Source organism: Quercus suber, unplaced genomic scaffold (assembly GCF_002906115.3).
Source record: "Quercus suber isolate HL8 unplaced genomic scaffold, Cork oak 2.0 scaffold_341, whole genome shotgun sequence".
Classification (NCBI taxonomy): domain Eukaryota; kingdom Viridiplantae; phylum Streptophyta; class Magnoliopsida; order Fagales; family Fagaceae; genus Quercus; species Quercus suber.
In genome coordinates this window covers 136109-157041 of record NW_027069793.1, presented here as the reverse complement: position 1 = coordinate 157041, position 20933 = coordinate 136109, and the positions used below count along the sequence as shown (strand labels likewise).

The following is a 20933-nucleotide window of genomic DNA, read 5'->3' as shown; positions in this document are numbered from 1 at the left end:
TTAGCTAGGGTACGGTGAGGAGTGAAAAAAAAAAAAAGAGTAAAACTTTGGTATTTATTTGCTACAATACTTTTAGCCAAATAATATATTATCCACATTTTTTTCACTTATTTGCTACAGTATTTTCAGTTTCAGCAAAATAAGTTCTATACATACGGACCTTGCGTAACAATTCAAAATATTATTTGTACTTGTTTTATATTTGTTATTCACACTTATTTATTTAAATAATAGAAACAATTATATGATTTATTAGGAGAATGCAACTGGATTTGAGGGAAATTTTGTCATACGGCCGGAATCAACCAGCTGTAAAATTGTTAATTTTTACTAGAAACCAGAAATAGAAAAAAAAAAAATATATATATATATATATATAAATAAAAAAGAAGAAGAGAGAAAGGCTTAAATTTGAATCCAATGAATTCAAAAAAGTACCATTTGCCGCTTCTTTTTGTAGGGAAAAAAAGGGTTCAAACTGAAGAAACCTCTTCTGAGTTATCGCTCACAGGCTTCACACAGAGACACACAAAGGCCAAGTCCAAGCCATGGCTGTGATCTCCAAAGACTCCCAAGACACAAACTCTGCTACTGATCCTCTCTTATCCTGGCTCTGGTACTCTCTCTCTCTCTGTCTCTCTCTGAAGCATTCAAACAAACACATTAATGGCTTTTGTTGTTGTTGTTGTTGTTGTTGTTATGTGTGTGGTTAATGGTGATGATTTTTGGTGTGGTGGATCCGATTCCAGGTCGATCAAGAAAGCACTTCAAGAAAAGGATGATTCCGGGTTAGATCTCACAAAGCTTCTCTCCGATTGCTTCGACACTTTCAAGGACAATGCCCAGTACCGAAACGACCTCAGGTTTCTCAAGATTTGCTTCCTCTACGTAATTTCCTCCTTTTCCTTTTCCCATTTCTCAATTTCTTCTATTTTGCTTTAAAAAATGTTTAATGGGTTCACTTCCTTTGTCTTTGTAATTCACATTCACTTTAGTTTCAATTGCTTTATTAGTTTTGTTTGTGTATACTATATGCGTGGCTATTAGGGGTTATTGCCTTTCATTTTCAATTGGGCTTAATGGGTTATTACTTTTAGGCTTAAAATATTTGTGGGTTTTCTTGGTTTCTCGGTTTCATGTAACTGACCCCAAAATTTTGGGACTAAGGCGTGGTTGTTGTGTTTGTTTCACAATTAAGTTGCTTTAAGTTGAACTGGGTTAGTCTATATAAGTCGTTTTGTTTTCCAATTCAATTGCTTGGGTTTTGTTTCTTTATGGTACTTTCATGGATGGTTGAGTTTTTTCTATAGATTTAGATTTTTGATGGGTTCGTTTGGTTTCTGTATATACTGAGGTTTTGGTTGGGACTTACTTGTTTTTGGGTCATTTTGTTTCACCGTTAAAGTTGCTTATATGGTGCTTGTCTGTGTTGGTTGAAAAGTTTGATGGGCTTAATTTGGCGTTCTTGTTTTTTGTAGATGGACGTTAGTAATGATTTTGAGAATGTTTTTAGAGAAATGGTGGAGAGTGAGATATGTATTGACCATTCTATGCTTTATGTATGCTACGCGTCCTTTCTTGAATTGAAACAGAAGTTGCATGATGCTCACCTGGTTTATCAGTATGGAATGTTGAGGTCTCTCTCTTTTTCCCTCCCCAATTTGTTTGTCTGTTTGTTTCTCTCTCTCGGATTGGAGGTGCCTTATCCTTTTGGTGTTTCAAGTTGTGTCATAACACTTGTAATGTTACCCTGCTGCTAGGAATGCCAAACCGGTTGAGTTGTTGAAGAAAGCGCATGCCTTATTTCTTGATAGATTGTCTGAATCGGTGAATGCTTGTTCACTTCAGAAGGTATGTTCACATGCCGAATGGTGCAGCTCTTTCTTAAGGAAAGGGTGGAGGGTTGAAATTTTAATTAGCTGAACTTCATATCCATATGCTGTGTCAAGATTCATCTTTTTTCCTTTCCATTTGCAGATTGGTGAAGGTGAATCCATTGAGTTTGAGAAAAGTTACATTAATCCATGGTCTGCCTCCACCGTGAAAGACCTATTGAAGAAGCTGAATACTCAAATAATAAAATATGATGTGAGGCAGTATGGTCTTTATCTTCTGCTTAGTTTTGCATATAGTAATCTCATTAATAGTTGGTGTTGTAATTGCTTTTTGATACATGTTTCAGGGATACCATCACAGTACAAAAGCTTATACAGGAAAAGTGACCCTATCTTCTTTAAAGAAGTCATCAAGGAACAAGATTATTGAGATAGGTGATGCTCCACATTAGATTCATTTATTTTGATATATACACATCAATATATCAAACTGCCATTAAGAATTTAGTTTTACATGAATCTTTCTCTTTGCATAAAATAATTTTTCAATGTCAATCATTTGCATGAACTTTATTTGATTTAAAAAATGCAATAGTTTAGCAGTAGAAATAATCACTCTAATTTATCATCGGATATCTAAGATTTTCGAACATGAACAATAAGTTAGTTTCTAAAATTATGAGATCTGACTTTCTTGAGCTGACTATAGACAAACAGAAGTGCATTCACACTTTTAAACCAGATTGAAAATTCTGGGGAAGAACTGTTATTCAATTCTGTTATCATAGAATGAAATGGAAGAGAGAAACTCTTGCCCTCTTTCTCTCTTTCTGTAACGGATTTGAATGGATTGGAATATTAAGTTGTTGAAACAAGTTATTGAGGCATTCTAGAAATTCTTGCTTCTCATACTTAATATTCAAGTTCTAGCTTTTTACCAAAAATGTAAGTAAACCCCTGAAGTTGTGTCTCATATAAATAATTGCTTGCCACCATTAATTTATAGTTGTCAAATAAATTAGTACCATTCTGGAGCAACATATGTGCATTTCCATTTTTGTCGGTTCTGTTTTTTGGCCATTTCTCTTGAAGGATATCACTTTCTTAGGTTTTTATGCCTAGGGAGGAAGAAAACATATCTCTGAGTTACCATTTTATGATTTCTGAATTTTAAATAAAGGCAAGAGTTAGATACTAGGACTCTAGGAGCCCAAACTTGTTTACCCTTGATTGTGTGCATTGTGATACTCAAAGGTGGAAAGAAGTACCAGATCAAGGGTTGTGCTGGTCAAGGTGGTTTTGCTCAAGTATATAAAGCATATGTCAACAGTAATCCAGATGAAGTTGTTGCACTAAAGGTAATTGCTATCTTTAGTATTCTCCTTCTTGACCAGATTTCTTGTTGGATTATATCAGTCTTTGAAATTTCTGGCAGATACAAAAGCCTGCTTTCCCTTGGGAGTTCTACATGTATCGTCAACTAGATCAGCGCATTTCAGAGAAGGAAGTATGCCTTTTTCTAGTGTTCCAATGTTTAATGTCAGTTTCTGGTTTTAGTTATTCACTTATTCTTTATATCTCGTGCAATCAGAGATCAAGCTTTGGCATTGCTCACAGAATGCATCTCTACTCAGACTATAGCATACTTGTCTTTGACTATCTAGCCCAGGGAACTCTTCAGGTTGGTTTATCATATTTTTTATAATCTATGTTATTGGTTTTAGTCCTCTGTAATACTCAGGCTACAAATCAACCTTGGGCAGGATGCCATAAACTCCTATCTGGTCTCTGGCAAGTCCATGGAAGAGGAGTTATGCATTTACTACACAATAGAGATGCTCTATATGCTAGAAACTTTGCATGGTGCTGGCATCATACATGGTGATTTCAAGCCTGATAATCTGCTTATTCGTTATTCTAGGTAACAAACTTTTTCATTGTGGATCGTTAGACTCATTACTGTGTCACTTTTAAAGGAACTTTCATGAAACAACAGAGTGCAATTTGAACATGTTAATGACAGCTTTTGGTTCAATCTCTTATATATCATCAGAATGTTAAATTTCTATTTTGGTCCTCCATTTTGCTGTTTTTTCTTTTAAATTCTGATTCCTGGCATATTTGTATGTGGTTGTTTGTAAAAAGCTTCCATTTTTGATGTATGGGAGAAAATTCATCTCTCAAAAATGGCGATTGCAGTATTTTGATATTGTTGCAGCATCAGATTGTTAGACACTTCCTAACCTACTAAAGACACTGTTTTTCAAAATTATCAATTGCTGGACAAAGTTGCTGTACACTCTTTATGCACATTCACTGCATCACATAAGAACTGTAATATAGGCAAGTCATACATTATCTCAAAAATTGGTTTGTGTTTGATAAAGTCTAGCCCCAGCTTTACCAGCTTCCCTTTTTGTCTTGGCATCTTTGTTGGATTTTTACCTTCTAACTTGTATAATACTACTGTTCTTGCCATGGATTCTCACACTGCATAACTTATATCTATCCACAATAAATGAAGAAGAATATTTTTGTATGTCAACCCTTTTTTTCCATGTTTCATAATGCTGCCAAAAGATAACCTATATTTCTCTAATGCATATTTTCTCATTATCAGACACTAATGTCATTATACTACGTGCAATTTGCAGATAATGTCTTTTTGAATTTAATTACCTGACTGTTTTGGCAGGGGTGACCTTCTAGAAGATGGTTTTCGTGCCCGAACTGGTTCTTGGCAAGATCAGGTAATTTCTGTTTGTAACTTTGCATCACAGCCTAAATTTTATTTTATTTTTTGAGTTGTTTGTAATTAATTAGAATTTTATTTTCCAGGGTCTTTGCCTTGTTGACTGGGGGCGGGGTATAGACCAACATCTCTTTCCTGACAATACAGAGTTTAAGGGAGACTGCCGGACTTCTGGCTTTCGCTGTATTGAAATGCTGGAGAATAAGCCATGGACATATCAGGCCAGTCTCCACTTACATTGTATATCAAATGCAGTTGCTAGCACTATTAACTAACTTCATATTAGACCTTTTCTTTTATTTGCCACCAGGTAGACACATATGGCCTTTGTGCTGTTGTCCATTTGATGCTGCACAATTCTTATATGAAGATTGAAAAGAAAGCATCATCTGATGGTGGCTACATTTATCTACCCAAATCACCTTTTAAACGGTATTCGCTTATATCTGCATAGTCCTAGGCATCTGTTGATATTACTGCGCACTGTTCTCTTGATTGATGGAAGAGGATGCAATAGTTAATTTTTCTTAAATTTTTAGTAGATGTCAATTCAGAAATTGAGATATATAGGACCGTAAAAAGAACATCTTTATGAAATCTCTCTTATATTTAACTCACTTTCATACTTTTTGTTCAATTGGCTTCAGATATTGGATTAACCTCTGGAAGGATTTCTTTACCAAGCTGCTTAACATGAGCCCTGGCTGTGATCACATAAAGTTGTTGCAGAATTTGAGGGAATCATTCCAGGATTACATGTGCTCTCAACCTCAGCTAATAAAGAAACTAAAGGAGTTACTGGTGAAGCAAAGGGCTTCCTTGTGTTCTGCTTAGTGTCTTTGGTCATTTCCACCAAATCTTAATTCTTAAATTCATGGAATTGTCAAATTTATGCACAGTTCAACAAAAGAAAAATTAGGTGAAACTCTTTAGGTTAATTTTACCTAGAAATACATACACATCCTTGGACCCCATATTACGATTTCTGAGAATGTTAAATTACTCTTCCGCACCCCCCTCCTCCCTTCCTTCCTGAAGTCAGTTGAGTTAATGAGAGGATTTGTCTGATGGAGCACTTGCAAGTGTGAAGCTTTCTGTCTTCAGAAGAATAGTTTAAGCTTGTAAAGAATGTAGTGAGTTGGTATGCTTGTAAATTTTAGCAAATTAGTACTGTTCATTTCTGTGTATCATATTCAAATCTGTACTCTTAGTGGCCTCTTGTTTTAGTTCATTGATTTTCATCACTATTTCAGCATTCTTTTCTCGTGTTACCGTTTCATACCCTTTCACTTTGTTTCTACTATGGTCCACTCATACTCTAATATGATGTAAAGCTGAAACCCAAAATATTTGCCTCTTGCAATTCTTTCTTCCAATTCAGGTGCTTGGGCTGCTGAGCAGACGTGTTTCGTGTTCTAATATAGAACTACTCAGCATCTCAAAAAGTCTCAACATCCATGGACTTGGCAAGAATTAAGCTGTATTAACCACCTTTTTTAACATACCACCATGCTGTTTAGTCAGGAGATGAGGCTTTGTTCTGGCACTTTTCAACCTAAACTAAAGTAGCTCTTCTCCAAACCCTGATTATTGAAAGCCCATTGGAATATCCACACTCCTTGCCCTGCCTTGAAGAATACTTGAAGAATTATAAGTTTCAGGTCATGGAGACTGGTGTCAGAGAAATTCTACTTCAGTATTGTACATTATTTGTTAATTGTACAATGTTTGCATCATGTGTGCGTATAACCTACTTACTTTTGATTTACTTTATTATCAAATTATTCAAATATGAACAAGAGTCTTGTAGCTTAAAGCAGTTCATGATGTTCTCAACGTTCATGATTCAAATCCTGCCTCAACTATTAAACTACATATATAAAAAAAAATTTCAACCATCTAGATATTTAGATGTATGGATATATATATTGTTGGATTAGATTAGCACGACAAAATGATCACATAGTGTCTACCGAAAGCATTAGCTGCACTTAAATTCATAGTCAACAAACTTGGATGGTTCTCTTTCTTGTCTAGTCACTACCATATAATCGGAAAAAAAAAAAATATTATAATGGATAAGATCAAATTGCAATAAGGAAATTACCAAAAGATTATCGGTGGAGATTGGGACATTGGGCTACGTAGCCCAAGCCCACACGCTCACTCTCCCTAATACTCACGAGTCAACTCACTCACTCACTCACCCACTCCCTCACTCTCTCACTCACCTCAGTGGCACAAGCGTGATTTAAGCAGGATATGAAGGTGAAAAGCGTAATTGAAAGAGAAACCCTAAATGGCTGCATAGAAGTTTCCCATTTATATATATTGGGAGCCACCTTCGTGGTCATCGTCTTCACCTGACATTCAGGACGTAGTGTTCTCTCTCTCTCTCTAAACCGTTTCTCTCTCCTTCGGCGACCTTCTCAGGTTAGGGTTTTTCTTCTTCGATCTCGTAGTCTCAGATGTATGAGAATCGAAAACGAAACGTTTCGAGCTTGCTAAATTGTGAATTTGATTGTTGTGTGGTGATCTTTCTTTTCCTATGCTTTTTGTTTGTTTGCTGAGGAAAAAAATTGAGCTAAACTAGAGGAAATGAATCCGGTTCGAAATGACGTGGTTTGTCATTTCTTGTTTTTTGTTGTTTTTGTGGGGTGATCTTTGCGATTTTGCTTTCATCTTTTTTATTTTTAATAATCTGTGTTTGGTTGCTGAGAAAATTGAATAAAATGATAGAAATGAGAGTCCACTATGTTGTGTTTGTACTGGGATCTTTGTGATTTTGCACTCATTTTCTTTTTACGTTGTTTGGTTGCTGAGGAAGTTGAGCGAGAGAGAAAGGTGAAGAGCATTTCAAGCTAATTTAGTTTTGTACATTTTTTGGTTTGTATGATGATAAGTGGAGATCTTTGAAGTTGGTTTCAGTTTTGGGTTTCTTATCTGATTGTTTTATGGATCAGTCTAAGATCTGAACACTTATTGTTTAGCCTATGTTGAGGAAAAGAAAGAAAATGAAATCTTGGTCTTAAAGTTTAGTATCCATTGCAATTAATTGCGGTACTTGAATCAAGCCTCAGTTTTGTGAAACCTAGTGGTTTGTTATGCTCAATTGTGTGGAATTCTGTCATTTATTTTTTATTTTTATTTGCACATCTTTTATGCAACCAATTAGAACCAATAATAGTGTACACTCTAATGGGTGGGGCATTGTTCAAAGTAATGGGATGATACTTTTTGTTTGTAATGAAATGGTGAAATGATCACGTGCTGGTAAAATGAGCTTTTATTATTATTGTTAGTTTGAATAAAACTGGTCTTTTAAAGCAGTGTTATGAAGGTGAAAACCCTGTATGAAGTCTTACAAGATTAATTAGCTGTCGTTCTGTTATTTCAGCATTTCATTTTTAAACAAAATGAAGACGTTCATCCAATTAAATTCAGAAGTGCCCTTTGTGGACCTTTGGAATTTTAATTCAAGTCTTGGTACAGTTGCAAAATATCTTAATCTTCACTCTGTTAGCTGTTTTTAATACGTGGTGGTGCGCCTGATTGTGGTTTATGCTTGCTTTGTTTCCATGCTCTACATATGACTAGCATAATATAACAACATTTCTTTTATTACGTTTGTAATAGAATTGCCCGTGAAACAAATGGCTATTCCTTTCATAGTGTGATTTACAAAAGCCTATCCAACACTGAAAAATACAATAAGAATTTATCTGTATTGCAGTGAAGGGTAAAAAAAGGGGGGGGGGGGTGGGGGGGGGGGGGTAAGGTGATTTTCTGTTTTGAGCTGTTGTATGGAAAAATTCATTTTGTCACTTATGGTTGGAAGATGCAAATTTTATGTTTTTTTGCAATTGTGTGTATATGGTAACTGAAGATCCAATAGTGTTTAGAAACTGATGTTGATTACCCTTGCACATTTTTGTGTGTGTATGATATAATGTTATTCCTTTGCAGGTCACCGTCTTGGGTCACAAACATGGCGGATGGATCACAGCATCTGTCAGTATTTCAGAAGATACACGGGCAGTCTTACCTTGTTTCTAGGCATTCCCCCAATATGCACCCCATGAATTATAGTGCAAGTGGTTATGTCAATGGGGGTTTGCTGAGTTCCCTGCAGCCAGCATCCCAGGCTACTGGCTTGGCACAATTTTCACCTCTGTCTCCTGTGTTTGTACAAGCTCCATCTGAGAAAGGTGTTAAGGGTTTTGTTGTGGATTTTCTCATGGGAGGAGTTTCTGCTGCTGTTTCCAAGACAGCAGCCGCTCCAATTGAACGTGTTAAGCTCCTAATTCAAAATCAGGATGAGATGATCAAGGCCGGTAGATTGAGTGAACCATACAAGGGAATTGGTGACTGCTTTGGCCGAACTATTAGGGAAGAAGGTGTCCTTGCTCTTTGGAGAGGAAACACTGCTAATGTTATCAGATACTTCCCCACCCAGGTCAATTTCCTCTCTCTTGTTGTTTGCTGGTCTTCTACCATTTCTGTCTTTTCTTTGTTTCTTATTGGTGCAACTCTTTTTGTAGTGTAATTTTTAAGGGAAGTGTAGATTATAACACTATTTCTCTTTGGTTTTTCTTTTTTGCGCTTTACTGGTAATGCTTGTATTCCTTCATGTATACCAGGCCTTGAACTTTGCTTTCAAGGACTACTTCAAGAGCCTTTTCAACTTCAAGAAAGACAAAGATGGGTACTGGAAGTGGTTTGCTGGTAACTTGGCATCAGGTGGTGCTGCTGGTGCTTCATCTCTTCTATTTGTCTATTCCCTAGACTTTGCCCGAACACGTTTGGCTAACGACGCAAAGGCTGCAAAAAAGGGTGGTGAGAGGCAGTTTAATGGTTTGGTCGATGTTTACAAGAAAACCATCAAATCTGATGGTGTTGCTGGGCTTTATCGTGGATTCAACATCTCATGTGTTGGAATCATAGTTTACCGTGGTCTCTATTTTGGAATGTATGATTCTCTGAAGCCTGTGGTTCTTGTTGGTGGGTTGCAGGTATGTGACAATCTCCATTTGCAGTCTGTTTCATTTGTTTTTTTTTTGGGTTTGTTGATAAGCATCCCTTTCATTTCTCTGGGTGAATTTTGTGTTTCATCGTTATGTTTTTATCACTGGAATGGGATCATTCAGCCAGTCTGCCTTGCCTGGAAATCTACCTTTATTAGGTTTACTTCAGATACTGCAATTTGCTATACCAACAATGTCCAACTTTGGATTTGTGAATTAATGCCCAGCTCCCAAGTATTTTTGTTCCATGCATGGAATGTTGGCCAAAGTTGTACTGCAATGCTTTAAATGATGTTTATAAAGTTTCCTAGGCATGTTTATCTTCACTTTTCTCTTGTTTGGTGTTTACAGGATAGTTTTCTTGCTAGTTTCTTGCTGGGATGGGGAATCACAATAGGTGCTGGACTGGCTTCTTATCCCATTGATACAGTACGTAGAAGGATGATGATGACCTCTGGAGAAGCTGTCAAATATAAGAGCTCTTTGGATGCATTTAATCAAATTCTTAAGAAAGAGGGTGCTAAATCACTCTTCAAGGGTGCTGGTGCAAACATTTTGCGTGCTGTTGCAGGTGCTGGTGTGCTTGCTGGTTATGACAAGTTGCAGCTCATAGTGCTCGGCAAGAAATATGGATCTGGTGGTGGTTAATATGGCACAAGTTATGATGATGACGACGACGGAGATGAGTGTGTGCCTTCTTCAAGAGTTGAATAATTTTGGAGAACAATAGTGCCAGCATTTAGGGATTTGATATTAGAAATTATAGTTCTGAAAAACATTACTTGAATTTTGAATGTTTGTTATCTTTGCTTGAGCACCTCCAATGTGTAGTTTTTCTGTTTCTTTTGATGGAGAATAATTAGTACCCGTTTGGATCTGCCAGCTTTGGCGTTTTGGCTTATTTTATTTTATTTTTTTTGTGTGCTGGAGCGTTTTCCGTGCACTGTTTATAAAACTTACTTTATTTAATTTTTTTTTTTTTAAAATTGGGTTTTATAGTATTATTTATACATTTAAAAATTATTTTGTTATAATATTTTCAGTTTTTAGCAAAATAAGTTATATCTAAACACATATTTTAAGACTGTCTTGTCCAGAACCGTATGCTTTGTTGGAATTGTGGATGCTTTAAAAAAGAAAAAAGAAAAAAAGAAGCTATTTATGTTGTTTTGGATCTCATTCTAGGAGATATGATGGTTGAACCTCGAGATCCTGAGGGCTGGGACTGCTAATATTGATGGATCCCATGGACTTTGAAGGAATTGAGTTCGGTTGTGTTATCCTAAATATCTAGGGCTCATTTGGCAATGTCGTTTTAGTAATGTTGTTTAAGTGTTGTGAAAATATGTGTTAGTGAAAAAGTGTTAAGAAAATACATGTGTTCTTTAAACAATGAAAATTGTTGTTTAAACAATACAGCCAAACAGGCTCCTAATGATTGTCCATCCCATGTAATTACAACATGATTATGAATATGAGTTAGATCTTAGGAGTAATTTACTAGATTACTACACCTGGTGCTGGAAGCAGCAAGCTAGATTTTTGTACGGTGGTTTTTAATGTTTTCTAAGTTTTGTTAGAGCACTTATTACGTGGGGCTCTCCACATCATCTTTTAAAGTTAAATTCGCATGGGCTGGAGTTTGCAATTACCAAAAAGTCCCTACACCTAGTTCCAAATTGGCAAAAATGACACTGCTTGGAAAGATTTCATGGTAAACAATATTGTGTCAAGCGGGTGTTTCCAAAGAAGGCAAATAGTGGGTTCTAAATTTTAAATAAAATTTAGAGTTATTATTAAGAGCGGATGCTATAAATTAAAATTCTCTAAAAAAGAAGAAGAAGGTAAATATGATTTAAATTCCCTTTCTTCTAATTAAGCATTGTAGCTATTTTTTGATAGACGAAGGATTGTAGCTTTTGTATATACTTTTCACTATTTATTTTAGATAAATAGTATGTCTACAACATTTTTATAATATTTTTACAACAAATTTTAAGTGACAGATTGTTACTAGTTATTGTTGGGGCAAAATGGTAGTGTTAGTTTCAAATTTGAACTAATAACAATTAACCACCTGTGATTGCCTTCTTTGGAGTAAAATTGTTATAGACGTAGCATCTCTCTTTATTTTATCTCTTTCCCCTCATTTATTAAAAAAATCTATTTAGTGTTATATTATGATTTAAAAAAAAAAAATAAGTTAATAGTGTTATATACTTATATTATGGTAATGTTATAAATGGAGCAGTAACTCTAATTTTACTTCTCTATTAACTGCCAAATGTCTGATGCTTGGAAGGGTGCTTAGACTTTGCTTTGATCATGACCTTAAAATCATACTCCTATAGTAGACTAATAAGGAGAGTTTGGAAGAGTACTTTGACTTTCCCAATTTAATCAGAAACTAAAATAGTACTATATTATGTTAAGGGCAAAGGACAAGAGGGTGGACTTTCTCTTTAAAGCACTTTCCTTTCCTGGGCAAGTAAAGTCTCTCTCTCTCTCTCTCTCTCTCTCTCTCTCTCACCCTTCAACACAAAAACCAAAAAAAAGAAAAAAGAAAATCTGGGCTACTTGGTGTATGTTGATTCAATAACAGTTTGAATTTCTAATTCTCTGAGCGAATAATGCCAGACAATTTACCTAAAGTCTCCAAATCATTGTTGACCGAAGAAGAAGAATCCATGTGGGAAACTCTTACCTCCTGAAATCCTAACCCTTGTTCTCATACGCCAACCTATCAAATCCATCCAAACTTGCACCTACGTCTCCACAAAATGGATATCCCTTATCCGAGACCCTAACTTCATTTCCTCTCATCTCAACCACTCCAACACCCACACCCATCCCATCCTCCTCTTCAAGTTCTGCTCTCAGAGCTTCTTGAAAGCAAACTACAGCCTCCGAAGAAGGGACACCCATGAAAAAGAAGCATTCACGCTTGATGACAAAACCATGACTATAAGGTGGTGAGGCTTGTTACCCATGAGAATGCAGCCCAATATGGAGAGTCTAGACATGAGGTGGAGATTTACTCATGGTGAATGGAGAATGCTTACTACTGCTGCTATGGCTCCCATTGGTGCTGTGCATGGTTGTGACCCGCTGTCAACTTTTGTCAATGGCGCTTTGCATTGGGTTGCTTTTAGGAAAACTAATAACAATAAATTTCTTTGTTTTGTTATGGTGTTTGATTTGAGGGAAGACGTGTTTCACGAGATAGGACTGCCTAAAGTTTCAGATAATAGTATAGATGAGAATCGGGTTTGTGTGTTTATTTCGGCATATCAGAATTCCCTTGCCATGTTTTATGAGGGGTTTCCGAATCCCACTCTCAATATATGGGTGATGAAAAACTATGCAGATGCGTCTTCCTGGACCCAATTCGTAATTTCGGCTTATCAAGGTCCCATAGACTACAATCCAAGGGTTAGAGGTTTTAGGAAGAATGGTGAGGTTATATATTGGAAATGAATGTAGGACAATTCGTCTCACAAGACCTCAACACCAAAGAGAGTAAAGATCTTGGGATTAATGGAGATGGGTATACTTTTGTTGGTTCTTATGTTAAGAGTCTAGTTTTGCTTGACAAACCCAACCGTGCAATTTCTTACTATGGAAAATGAAAGTGGAACACACCAACAGGCAAGATGCATGGTATTTTCATGCTTATTTCTATGGTTTTTTTTTTTTATTTTCTTCTTCATTTATACTTGACATTAATTATGAGTTAGATATGAATATAAATTCTTATTCTGATTGATTACCTTAATTGAATGGCTTTATATTTAGAATAGATAGCTTATCAATGTTATGGTTGTTGTCGGTTATATTCAATGTACATGGCGTCAATAGATTTGTATATTCAATCCCATTTATAGTATTTTGAGAATACCCAATAATTACCTTGTCGTTACACCATATTATTTATGGATGATTTGTAGTTTGGTTTTAGTGTGTTTATAGAACCCCCCACCTTCCCTCTTCCCCCCACTATCTATTTGCCATGCTTCATGCTTGCATTGGGGTGAAGATGCTTGCCAATGCTGTGTGTGCGTGCGCGCGTCTTGTCTTTACAACATTTGATTACTAATATTTATATAAATTTGTATAAGCACTGAATGTGAGTTATAATTCTTCTTCTGTGCAATCATACAAGATGTTTTCCACCCATTGTAGCTCACTGAGGAATATATTCCCTTATTTGGAAGGGAAAATTCTGGAAATTCATTGGTAGTTTGCATCTTTCTAGTCTTTTATTTTTTGTAATTGAAAGTATGTTGATGGAAAAATCAATCCTTGGTTCATAAGAGTGATTTGTGACTGTAGCAATGAGATCTATGATAATTATCAAAAGAAAGCAAAGAGATCTATAATAATTTGTGATTGTTTCTTAGCAAGAGATAGTGGTTCAGTTTGTGGTTTTTGGATATATTTTCTTGTTATGGAAGATGCTAACTTTTGTTTCTAGTTTCCTTCACTGTTTTCCCATTTGGGAGGTTGCTACTCTACTATATGACTTTCTTACTTTGGAGGCAGCAATAGGTTGTAGGCATGAGAAGCCTTTCCTTGTTGACATCCTTCTCATCCCACGCCAACTTGGTGCAGGTGGGCTCAATCCAAAATCCTAACACAACTACCAAGAAGCTAAGCTGACAACTTTTTTTTATGCAAGTCATATTGCTGCGAATTATTTCTTTTTATAATGTACCAATTTTCTGAGGGTTTTTTTTTTTTTTTTTTTAGAAGATTTCTTAGTTTGTTCTTTACGTCAAAGTTATCTTTTTTTAGCGAAGGGTTAAATATTTCTCTTGAGCAATTTAAGAAAGAGGACATTTGTGTTATGAATGAAAGAGTGCACCAATGACCAAATATTGTTGAGCAGGGATGGTAGCCTGCACATAAGACAAATTAAACACTAGGGATATACTTTTTGATAAATGTTGGTTGATTGTATATTTCATTACAGTTCCATGATTCAGAGTATCATTTCCTATTTGATCCATTTGAATTGACTAACTGCTAGGGACAGGGGCGTAGCCAGGATTTTTTACATGGGGGGGCCGATTTTTGACGACGATGATTATTATCGTTGTATGGATAGTCTATATAAATTTAGGTTGATATGGACCTTCTTTGAGATAAGCTTGTCAGATTTTATCTTGTTTGTTGATAGGAAATTCACATATTTGTTTACGTGATCTTGGATCATAATCTATCTCTTTAGATTGAATTCTTGAACATTTGGAGGGGTGTTCATCAGGTATTGAAGTATCAACATTTATTTCTACAGTCACATTTGTTTCTACAGCCACAGGTGTCCTAAATTTTGAATTGCTAACATCTTTTTTCTTTAAGAATGCATCAATTGTTTTTCGTTTGCTCATAATTCTTTTAGTTTTAAGAATATGACTCAAAAATTAACCTAAAAAGAACTTAAAAAATAAAATCTTAATTAGAAAATTTTACTTAATTATATGGATGTTATTTATACTCAAGAAAAAAAAATAAAATTTCCACTATAGTCTAAACAGTCAACTCATCATCATTCCTATTATTCAAATTTTCCTGTATTTTAATTTTTTTAATTAAGAATAACCCCTCAAACAAAAGCAAAAATTAAACACACAAGTATACAATATAAACCAAACAATTTAACAACACCCTTTTTCACATGATATCTAACTAATCAAAAATAGTTAATAAATAAAAAAAAAATTTACCTAAGAAACTTTATCTTCACAAAGTGCAAACTTTATCTTCCCTTCAAGACTCATCACAAACAACCTTCCCATGCCCATGCCTTCAACCATATATTTCTCTAAAAATCTATGAAAAATTAAAGAGCATGTAAATATTTAAATGTAGATAGTTGAGAAAAAAAAAAACACTAAAAAGAGATGAAGCGGAAACTGAAAACTTACCCGCTGGCTACGCCTTTGCTTTGAATGATTTATTTTAAGAAAGCAAGAAGAAAGAAAATAATGGTCAGTTTTTTTTTTTTTTTTTTTTTTTTTTTTTTTTTTTTTTTTGGGATCGTGAGGACTGAGTATTAGAGGAGGGCTGAGCTGAGCAGTAAAAAGAGTCTAAAGAGATGAAGGTCTAGTGCTTACATAAGAGAAGAAAACTCACCAGGTAGTCACCAAGTTCCAAATCCTAAAATTTGACATTAAAATATGTTAAGTGATTTGTTTTAGAAAGCAAGAAGAAAGAAAAAATTGGTTAGGAATTTTTTTTTTTCCGGACTGGAGGATTGATGCTGAGTTTTGGGGCTGGTAGGCGATACCAGTGGGAAGTGAAAGTGTATCACAGAAGACAAAAAAAAAAAAAAATGAAGTAAAGAGAATAGGGATTCCGTGGGTGGGTTTTTGAGAGAGAGAGTGAAATTTTATTGTTTTTGTGTTTGGATTTTGAGTATTTAAATGTAAGTGGGCTAGCTTTTTGTTTTATTTGAAGTATAAGAGGCTTAAAACTAAAGCTGTGAGAGTAGAGGCCTAAAACTAAAGGTTTTTAGCTGGGAGAATAGAGGCCTAAAACTAAAGGGAGAATAGAGGAGGTATGGGGGGCGGACGTCAAACATTGGGGGCCAATCAATTTTCTTACATAGTCTAATGGATTTTTTTTTTTTTTTTTTTGTGTGTGTGCAGGGGCCACGGCCCCCCCAAGGGACAACGTGGCTCCGCCACTGGCTAGGGATGCATTAATGAGAGCATGTTGAGAGATGAAACAAAGCTTGAAGCTTTGTATTCATCAGTGTGAACATAAAGTATATTTGATTTTTAATAAATTTCATTACTACTTATAAAAAACAAACCCTCCTTGACTTATAATTGTATTTTGTATTTGTCTGGTTGGTTTTGTCTTTACTTTGAATTGTTTTGTTTTGGTTGTAAAGAACCCTAGATGTCATATTGGGTGTGTCCTTTGTTGTATTCTGAATTGTGCAATATTTCTATTCTCTTATTTTCTTTTGGAGTTTGGTGTCTTCTCTTTACAATAGCCCTTGGTTAAGTAGCAAGATAGCTTCTTATTATATGATTGCTGGCATGAGAACCTACTTAGATCATTTACCCTAGCTCCCTTCCCCTTTGGTGCACATTTTCATGCGGTAAATGCTTGGAGTATGTCTTAATTTGTATATTTCGAAAATCTCTGTGTAGGGATTTTATTTTTTATTTTTATTTTTAGTAGTTATTAAATTGGTTAATACTACTTTATCTTCTTATGGTATTAGATCATAAACACGAATGTACTTACGGTTTTTAAATTCTTGCAGGAACTTGTGTGATTATGGTTTCTAATGAGTTGTACATATGTAATAGACTTTAACTCCGTGAAAGAAAGATTCTACAAAGATCTTTTTTTGACGATATTTAGGATAAGTTTGGTAATTGTTTTTTCCTCTTATTTTCTGTTTTCAAAAACAATTTTTTATTTTGGAGACTAAAAAACTTGTTTAGCAACTCAAAATATATAGAAAACAAAAATTGTTCTCAAAACTCAATTTGTGAAGGAAACTGAAAACATGCAAAATGCTATTTTTAGGGTCCGTTTGGATGCAGCTGAAAATTGAAACTGAAAAACACTGTAGCAAAATAATTTTTAAATGTGTGAATAGTATCGTGAGACCCATTTTTAATGAAAAAGTCGCTGAAAAGTGAAATTTGTGGGTTCGTGAACAGTGAAAACGCGTAAAAAAAAAAAGCTGAAAAAACGCAGACATCAAACGTAAACGTGCCAGCCAAACGAGCACTTAGTTTCTAATTTCAAAAGTCAATGAAAACATGCATTTAATTTAATGAATTTGTCTCATTTAATGAGTTAGTATTAGAGTTTAAATCATAGTAACAACATATTTTAGTATTTTCTATTTTTTTTTTCAAAAAACTATTTTTTTAATTTCAACTAACCAAACATATTTTTGATTTCAAAAACAAAAGAAAAATGTTTTTTTCTTTATATTTCCAAAAAAAATTTTTGAAACAAAAATTGTTACCAAACATAACCTTAGTTTCTTAGTATTGTCATTAGTTTGTCATGTCAATATGGATTGTAGTTGTTATAAACTTATAATATTAAGGAGTTTATTTTGTTACATTTGGGATACACCACTCTTATGTTATTGTTTATTGATGATTTGCAGTTAAGTTTCAATATGTTTACAAAAATTATTGTGTGTGAACTAGATAACAATTATATGTATCTAATGTGTTGTAAAGGTATCTATGGAATATTGCAAAACTTGCTATTAAGTGGGAATGAATCGAATTGGTAAGAGGAAACACTTATTCTTCCTTATTCACTCAAAACATCAAACTTTCATTCCCCTCAAAATTCGGATGAATCGGAAGGAATAAAATTAAGTTTAATGAAATTTTTACTAGAACTCCCATAAAACCATATAAATTTAGACGTTTATTTTAAAATAGGGATATAATAGTAATGTTGTTAAAAAATAATTTCGCGTTGGTTTTCATTCGTGGAATAAGTAATGTTGTTTGGATGATTTTGCACAATATAAGTAAATTATGCCCATTAGTATACATTCAAGTTCTTAAGATTCGAAGTTATGGTAGCCGAAATGGTTAAGGAGGTGTGTGTGTGTGTGTGTGAGAGAGAGAGAGGAACTATCTGTGTGTGTTAAGACTTAGGACTGTACAGGTATAATCCTATATTTTTTAAGGTGGACAATGGGAGACTAGAAAACTGTATAAATACTGGGCCTGGGCAAGAGTGCTGTGCTGCACAAGTAAGGAGCCTGAACCTCATTGGCCCCACAACTATTTAATTTATATTCTAACACTTAGGATGCTCCAATAAAAAAAAAGAAAAAAAGAGAAGAGGTTAGTATGCAGGTTCTGAATAATTTCACTTTCAAATTGGTTCAGAAAGTCCCTTATTCTGATGAAGCAATATCTAGAATCATAGATAAAGATAATAGAAAGGCTAGAATGCAGCACTCAGAAACAAGTGATACAGAAAACCTTCATAAATTGGTTATTTCGATATATGTTCCATCACAATATTTTTCAGGCGGTGTCAGCTGTGACTTCAAATATAAATATTTGAACCGAATCCCATGTAATTTGATGATCACCTCAAGACACTAACACAATACTTGTCTATCAGTCAATCCCTTCAATCTTAAGAGAGCCTTCCTGTCATTGGGCTGCTGAACCTGTCTTTCTCTAGCTCCACTTCAAACAACTAAGAAAACTACATGGAAGGAGGTAGGTCTTTATCATGCGCATCGTCCTCCCTCCCCTTCAAGCTTCTTCGCCAATCTCCACAAAAGCATTTGTCTGCAACTAATCTCTAGAGTAATCTTAATCTTAGCAAACACTGTTGAATAGTCCCATAGATATTGGTACTACTTCTTATTCATTTGTTTATTATTATTCCTATGTCCTAGCAACACAGCCAAGCCATTCCTTCAAACACCAATGTAAACCACAAGAATGGCTTATGAGGCAGATAAGATTTTGCTTGGGGCCTTCTGTATCGGTTAAGTGTCGCTGTAACGGGTCATTATAACAATTTCTTTGTGTCTTCATCGACAAAAGAATGAAAGGGTTTCAGTTAGAAATGGACTTGTCCATGATTATACAGAAGACTAGGCATTTCAATTGAAAGGGAAAGAGCTCCTACTTAAACAAACAAGCTCATTACCATAAACTCACAATGCAAAATGGCTTCATCTCTGGTTTCTTCCTTGACCACCCGAGCCATAGTCCTCTTACTTGTGAACATATCTTTCTCATTCAACAATCTGGCAGCAAAACATAGACACCATGCCACTCATCACCACCGTTTTCATAGCCACTCCCCTACATCAAACCCAAGACTCCACCAAGCCTATATTGCCCTCCAGGCATGGAAAAAAGTAATATACTCTGACCCAAAGAACTTCACTACCAACTGGGTTGGTCCTTCTGTGTGTAGCTACACAGGCGTGTTCTGTGCACCAGCTCTTGATGACCCCGAGATAAGAGTTGTTGCTGGCATTGACCTCAACTCTGCTGACATAGCTGGGTTCCTCCCTAATGAAATAGGCCTACTCTGTGACCTTGCACTTATCCATCTAAACAGCAACCGCTTTTGTGGCACCATTCCAGAAACTTTAGCCAACCTTACACTTCTCTATGAGCTTGATCTCAGTAACAACAGATTTGTAGGTCCTTTCCCTTCCGTTGTGATCCCTCTTCCCACTCTACGCTTTCTTGATATCCGCTTCAATGAATTTGAAGGGCCACTGCCTCCTGAGCTTTTCAACAAAGAACTTGATGCAATATTTGTTAACAACAACCGTTTCACCAAAATGATTCCACCAAATTTAGGTTTAAGCACAGCCTCAGTGGTGGTGTTTGCCAACAACCGGTTCGGGGGTTGCATTCCACCGTCTATATCCAACTTTGCCAACAGTCTAGAGGAACTTGTTTTAATCAATAACAATTTGACAGGGTGTTTGCCACAAGAGCTGGGATATCTCTACAAATTGAGGGTGTTGGATGTGAGCTCTAACAGTATAGTTGGTCCTATACCATACAGCCTGGCAGGTTTAGCTCACTTGGAGCTACTAAATCTTGGGCATAATATGCTAAGTGGGATTGTATCAGAGGGAGTGTGTCTTCTGCCCAGCTTGAAAAACTTAACATTCTCATATAACTTCTTTTGTGAGGAGCAGGGAATATGCCAGAATTTGACATCAAGAAAAGGCTTAAAGTATGATGATCGTCAAAATTGTTTTCCAGAGAAACCGATGCAGAGAAGTGCGAAGGAATGCAACGCCACTCTTGAGCACCCTGTTGAGTGCTTCGAGCATCCCTGTACTGGTGCTGGAGGAGGTGGTGCTAAAACTGCTTTTGGAACTGCTTTTATTCCTGCTGCGGCACCAGCTATAGTGCCAGTGTCCTCACCTTTTATCCCTCCAAGTTACACATAAAGCAACCATATAAGGTAGTAACTTTCAGAAGCAAAATAAAATCCAAATTTGGGTGAGACAATGACCTTGTAAATTACCATTGTGTGCAGCTTGTAAATGGATATACCTATGATTAGAAGAAATCACATCTCCTCAACTTGAAAAACCATGTAAATGTAAACTCTCAAAGATTTGGAAATGGCTACCAGATTTAGTCCAATACAAATAAAAATTTGACAGAAACCATTACTGCTTGGTCACAGCTATCCTCCTCAGGCAGATAGCATGTTTATTCATTAGCTTGGATAAGTTGGGCTTGATTACATGGTCCATTACACAACAAAAATAATCAGGGACATCGCTTATATGATGCAAGACTTGTAGCCAGTTGCTTTTGT

At 35.5% G+C, this 20933-nt stretch overlaps 4 protein-coding genes across 5 annotated transcripts; all 4 read left to right on the top strand.

Moving 5' to 3' along the window:
• The first annotated feature begins 404 nt into the window (after positions 1–404).
• On the top strand, positions 405–5818 carry LOC112035028 (mitotic checkpoint serine/threonine-protein kinase BUB1). 2 transcript variants are annotated; one of them, XM_024067861.2, is made up of 14 exons: positions 405–616; positions 750–888; positions 1479–1636; positions 1761–1851; positions 1978–2088; positions 2183–2270; positions 3090–3193; positions 3271–3342; positions 3427–3516; positions 3599–3756; positions 4531–4585; positions 4674–4808; positions 4898–5019; positions 5235–5818. In XM_024067861.2, the coding sequence occupies exons 1-14, from the start codon at positions 549–551 to the stop codon at positions 5419–5421; spliced, it is 1578 nt and encodes a 525-aa protein (XP_023923629.1). In that variant the 5' UTR covers positions 405–548; the 3' UTR covers positions 5422–5818. The 2 variants fall into 2 exon arrangements, with proteins under 2 accessions (XP_023923629.1, XP_065615847.1); XM_065759775.1 differs by lacking the exon at positions 405–616 and having other exon boundaries at positions 750–863.
• A 1068-nt stretch (positions 5819–6886) lies between these two features.
• On the top strand, positions 6887–10493 carry LOC112035024 (ADP,ATP carrier protein 3, mitochondrial). The gene is made up of 4 exons (XM_024067853.2): positions 6887–7020; positions 8554–9043; positions 9228–9599; positions 9963–10493. Exons 2-4 carry the CDS (start codon positions 8576–8578, stop codon positions 10257–10259), a joined length of 1137 nt encoding a protein of 378 aa, XP_023923621.2. The 5' UTR covers positions 6887–7020; positions 8554–8575; the 3' UTR covers positions 10260–10493.
• A 2106-nt stretch (positions 10494–12599) lies between these two features.
• On the top strand, positions 12600–13088 carry LOC112035010 (uncharacterized). The gene has a single exon (XM_024067835.2). The coding sequence runs from the start codon at positions 12600–12602 to the stop codon at positions 13086–13088; it is 489 nt and encodes a 162-aa protein (XP_023923603.2).
• A 5960-nt stretch (positions 13089–19048) lies between these two features.
• Positions 19049–20781, top strand: LOC112035019 (pollen-specific leucine-rich repeat extensin-like protein 1). The gene has a single exon (XM_024067844.2). The coding sequence runs from the start codon at positions 19303–19305 to the stop codon at positions 20554–20556; it is 1254 nt and encodes a 417-aa protein (XP_023923612.2). The 5' UTR covers positions 19049–19302; the 3' UTR covers positions 20557–20781.
• Positions 20782–20933: the final 152 nt, after the last annotated feature.

Bases quoted from the DNA above. Each gene is read 5' to 3' on its own strand.
- LOC112035028 (XM_024067861.2), top strand. From the start codon at position 549: ATGGCTGTGATCTCCAAAGACTCCCAAGACACAAACTCTGCTACTGAT. The intron at 617-749 runs GTACTCTCTCTC...ATCCGATTCCAG, and splicing joins CCTCTCTTATCCTGGCTCTG to GTCGATCAAGAAAGCACTTC. The intron at 3,517-3,598 runs GTTGGTTTATCA...AACCTTGGGCAG, and splicing joins TAGCCCAGGGAACTCTTCAG to GATGCCATAAACTCCTATCT.
- LOC112035024 (XM_024067853.2), top strand. From the start codon at position 8,576: ATGGCGGATGGATCACAGCATCTGTCAGTATTTCAGAAGATACACGGG. The intron at 9,044-9,227 runs GTCAATTTCCTC...CATGTATACCAG, and splicing joins TCAGATACTTCCCCACCCAG to GCCTTGAACTTTGCTTTCAA. The intron at 9,600-9,962 runs GTATGTGACAAT...TGGTGTTTACAG, and splicing joins TTCTTGTTGGTGGGTTGCAG to GATAGTTTTCTTGCTAGTTT.
- LOC112035019 (XM_024067844.2), top strand. From the start codon at position 19,303: ATGGCTTCATCTCTGGTTTCTTCCTTGACCACCCGAGCCATAGTCCTC.
- LOC112035010 (XM_024067835.2), top strand. From the start codon at position 12,600: ATGAGAATGCAGCCCAATATGGAGAGTCTAGACATGAGGTGGAGATTT.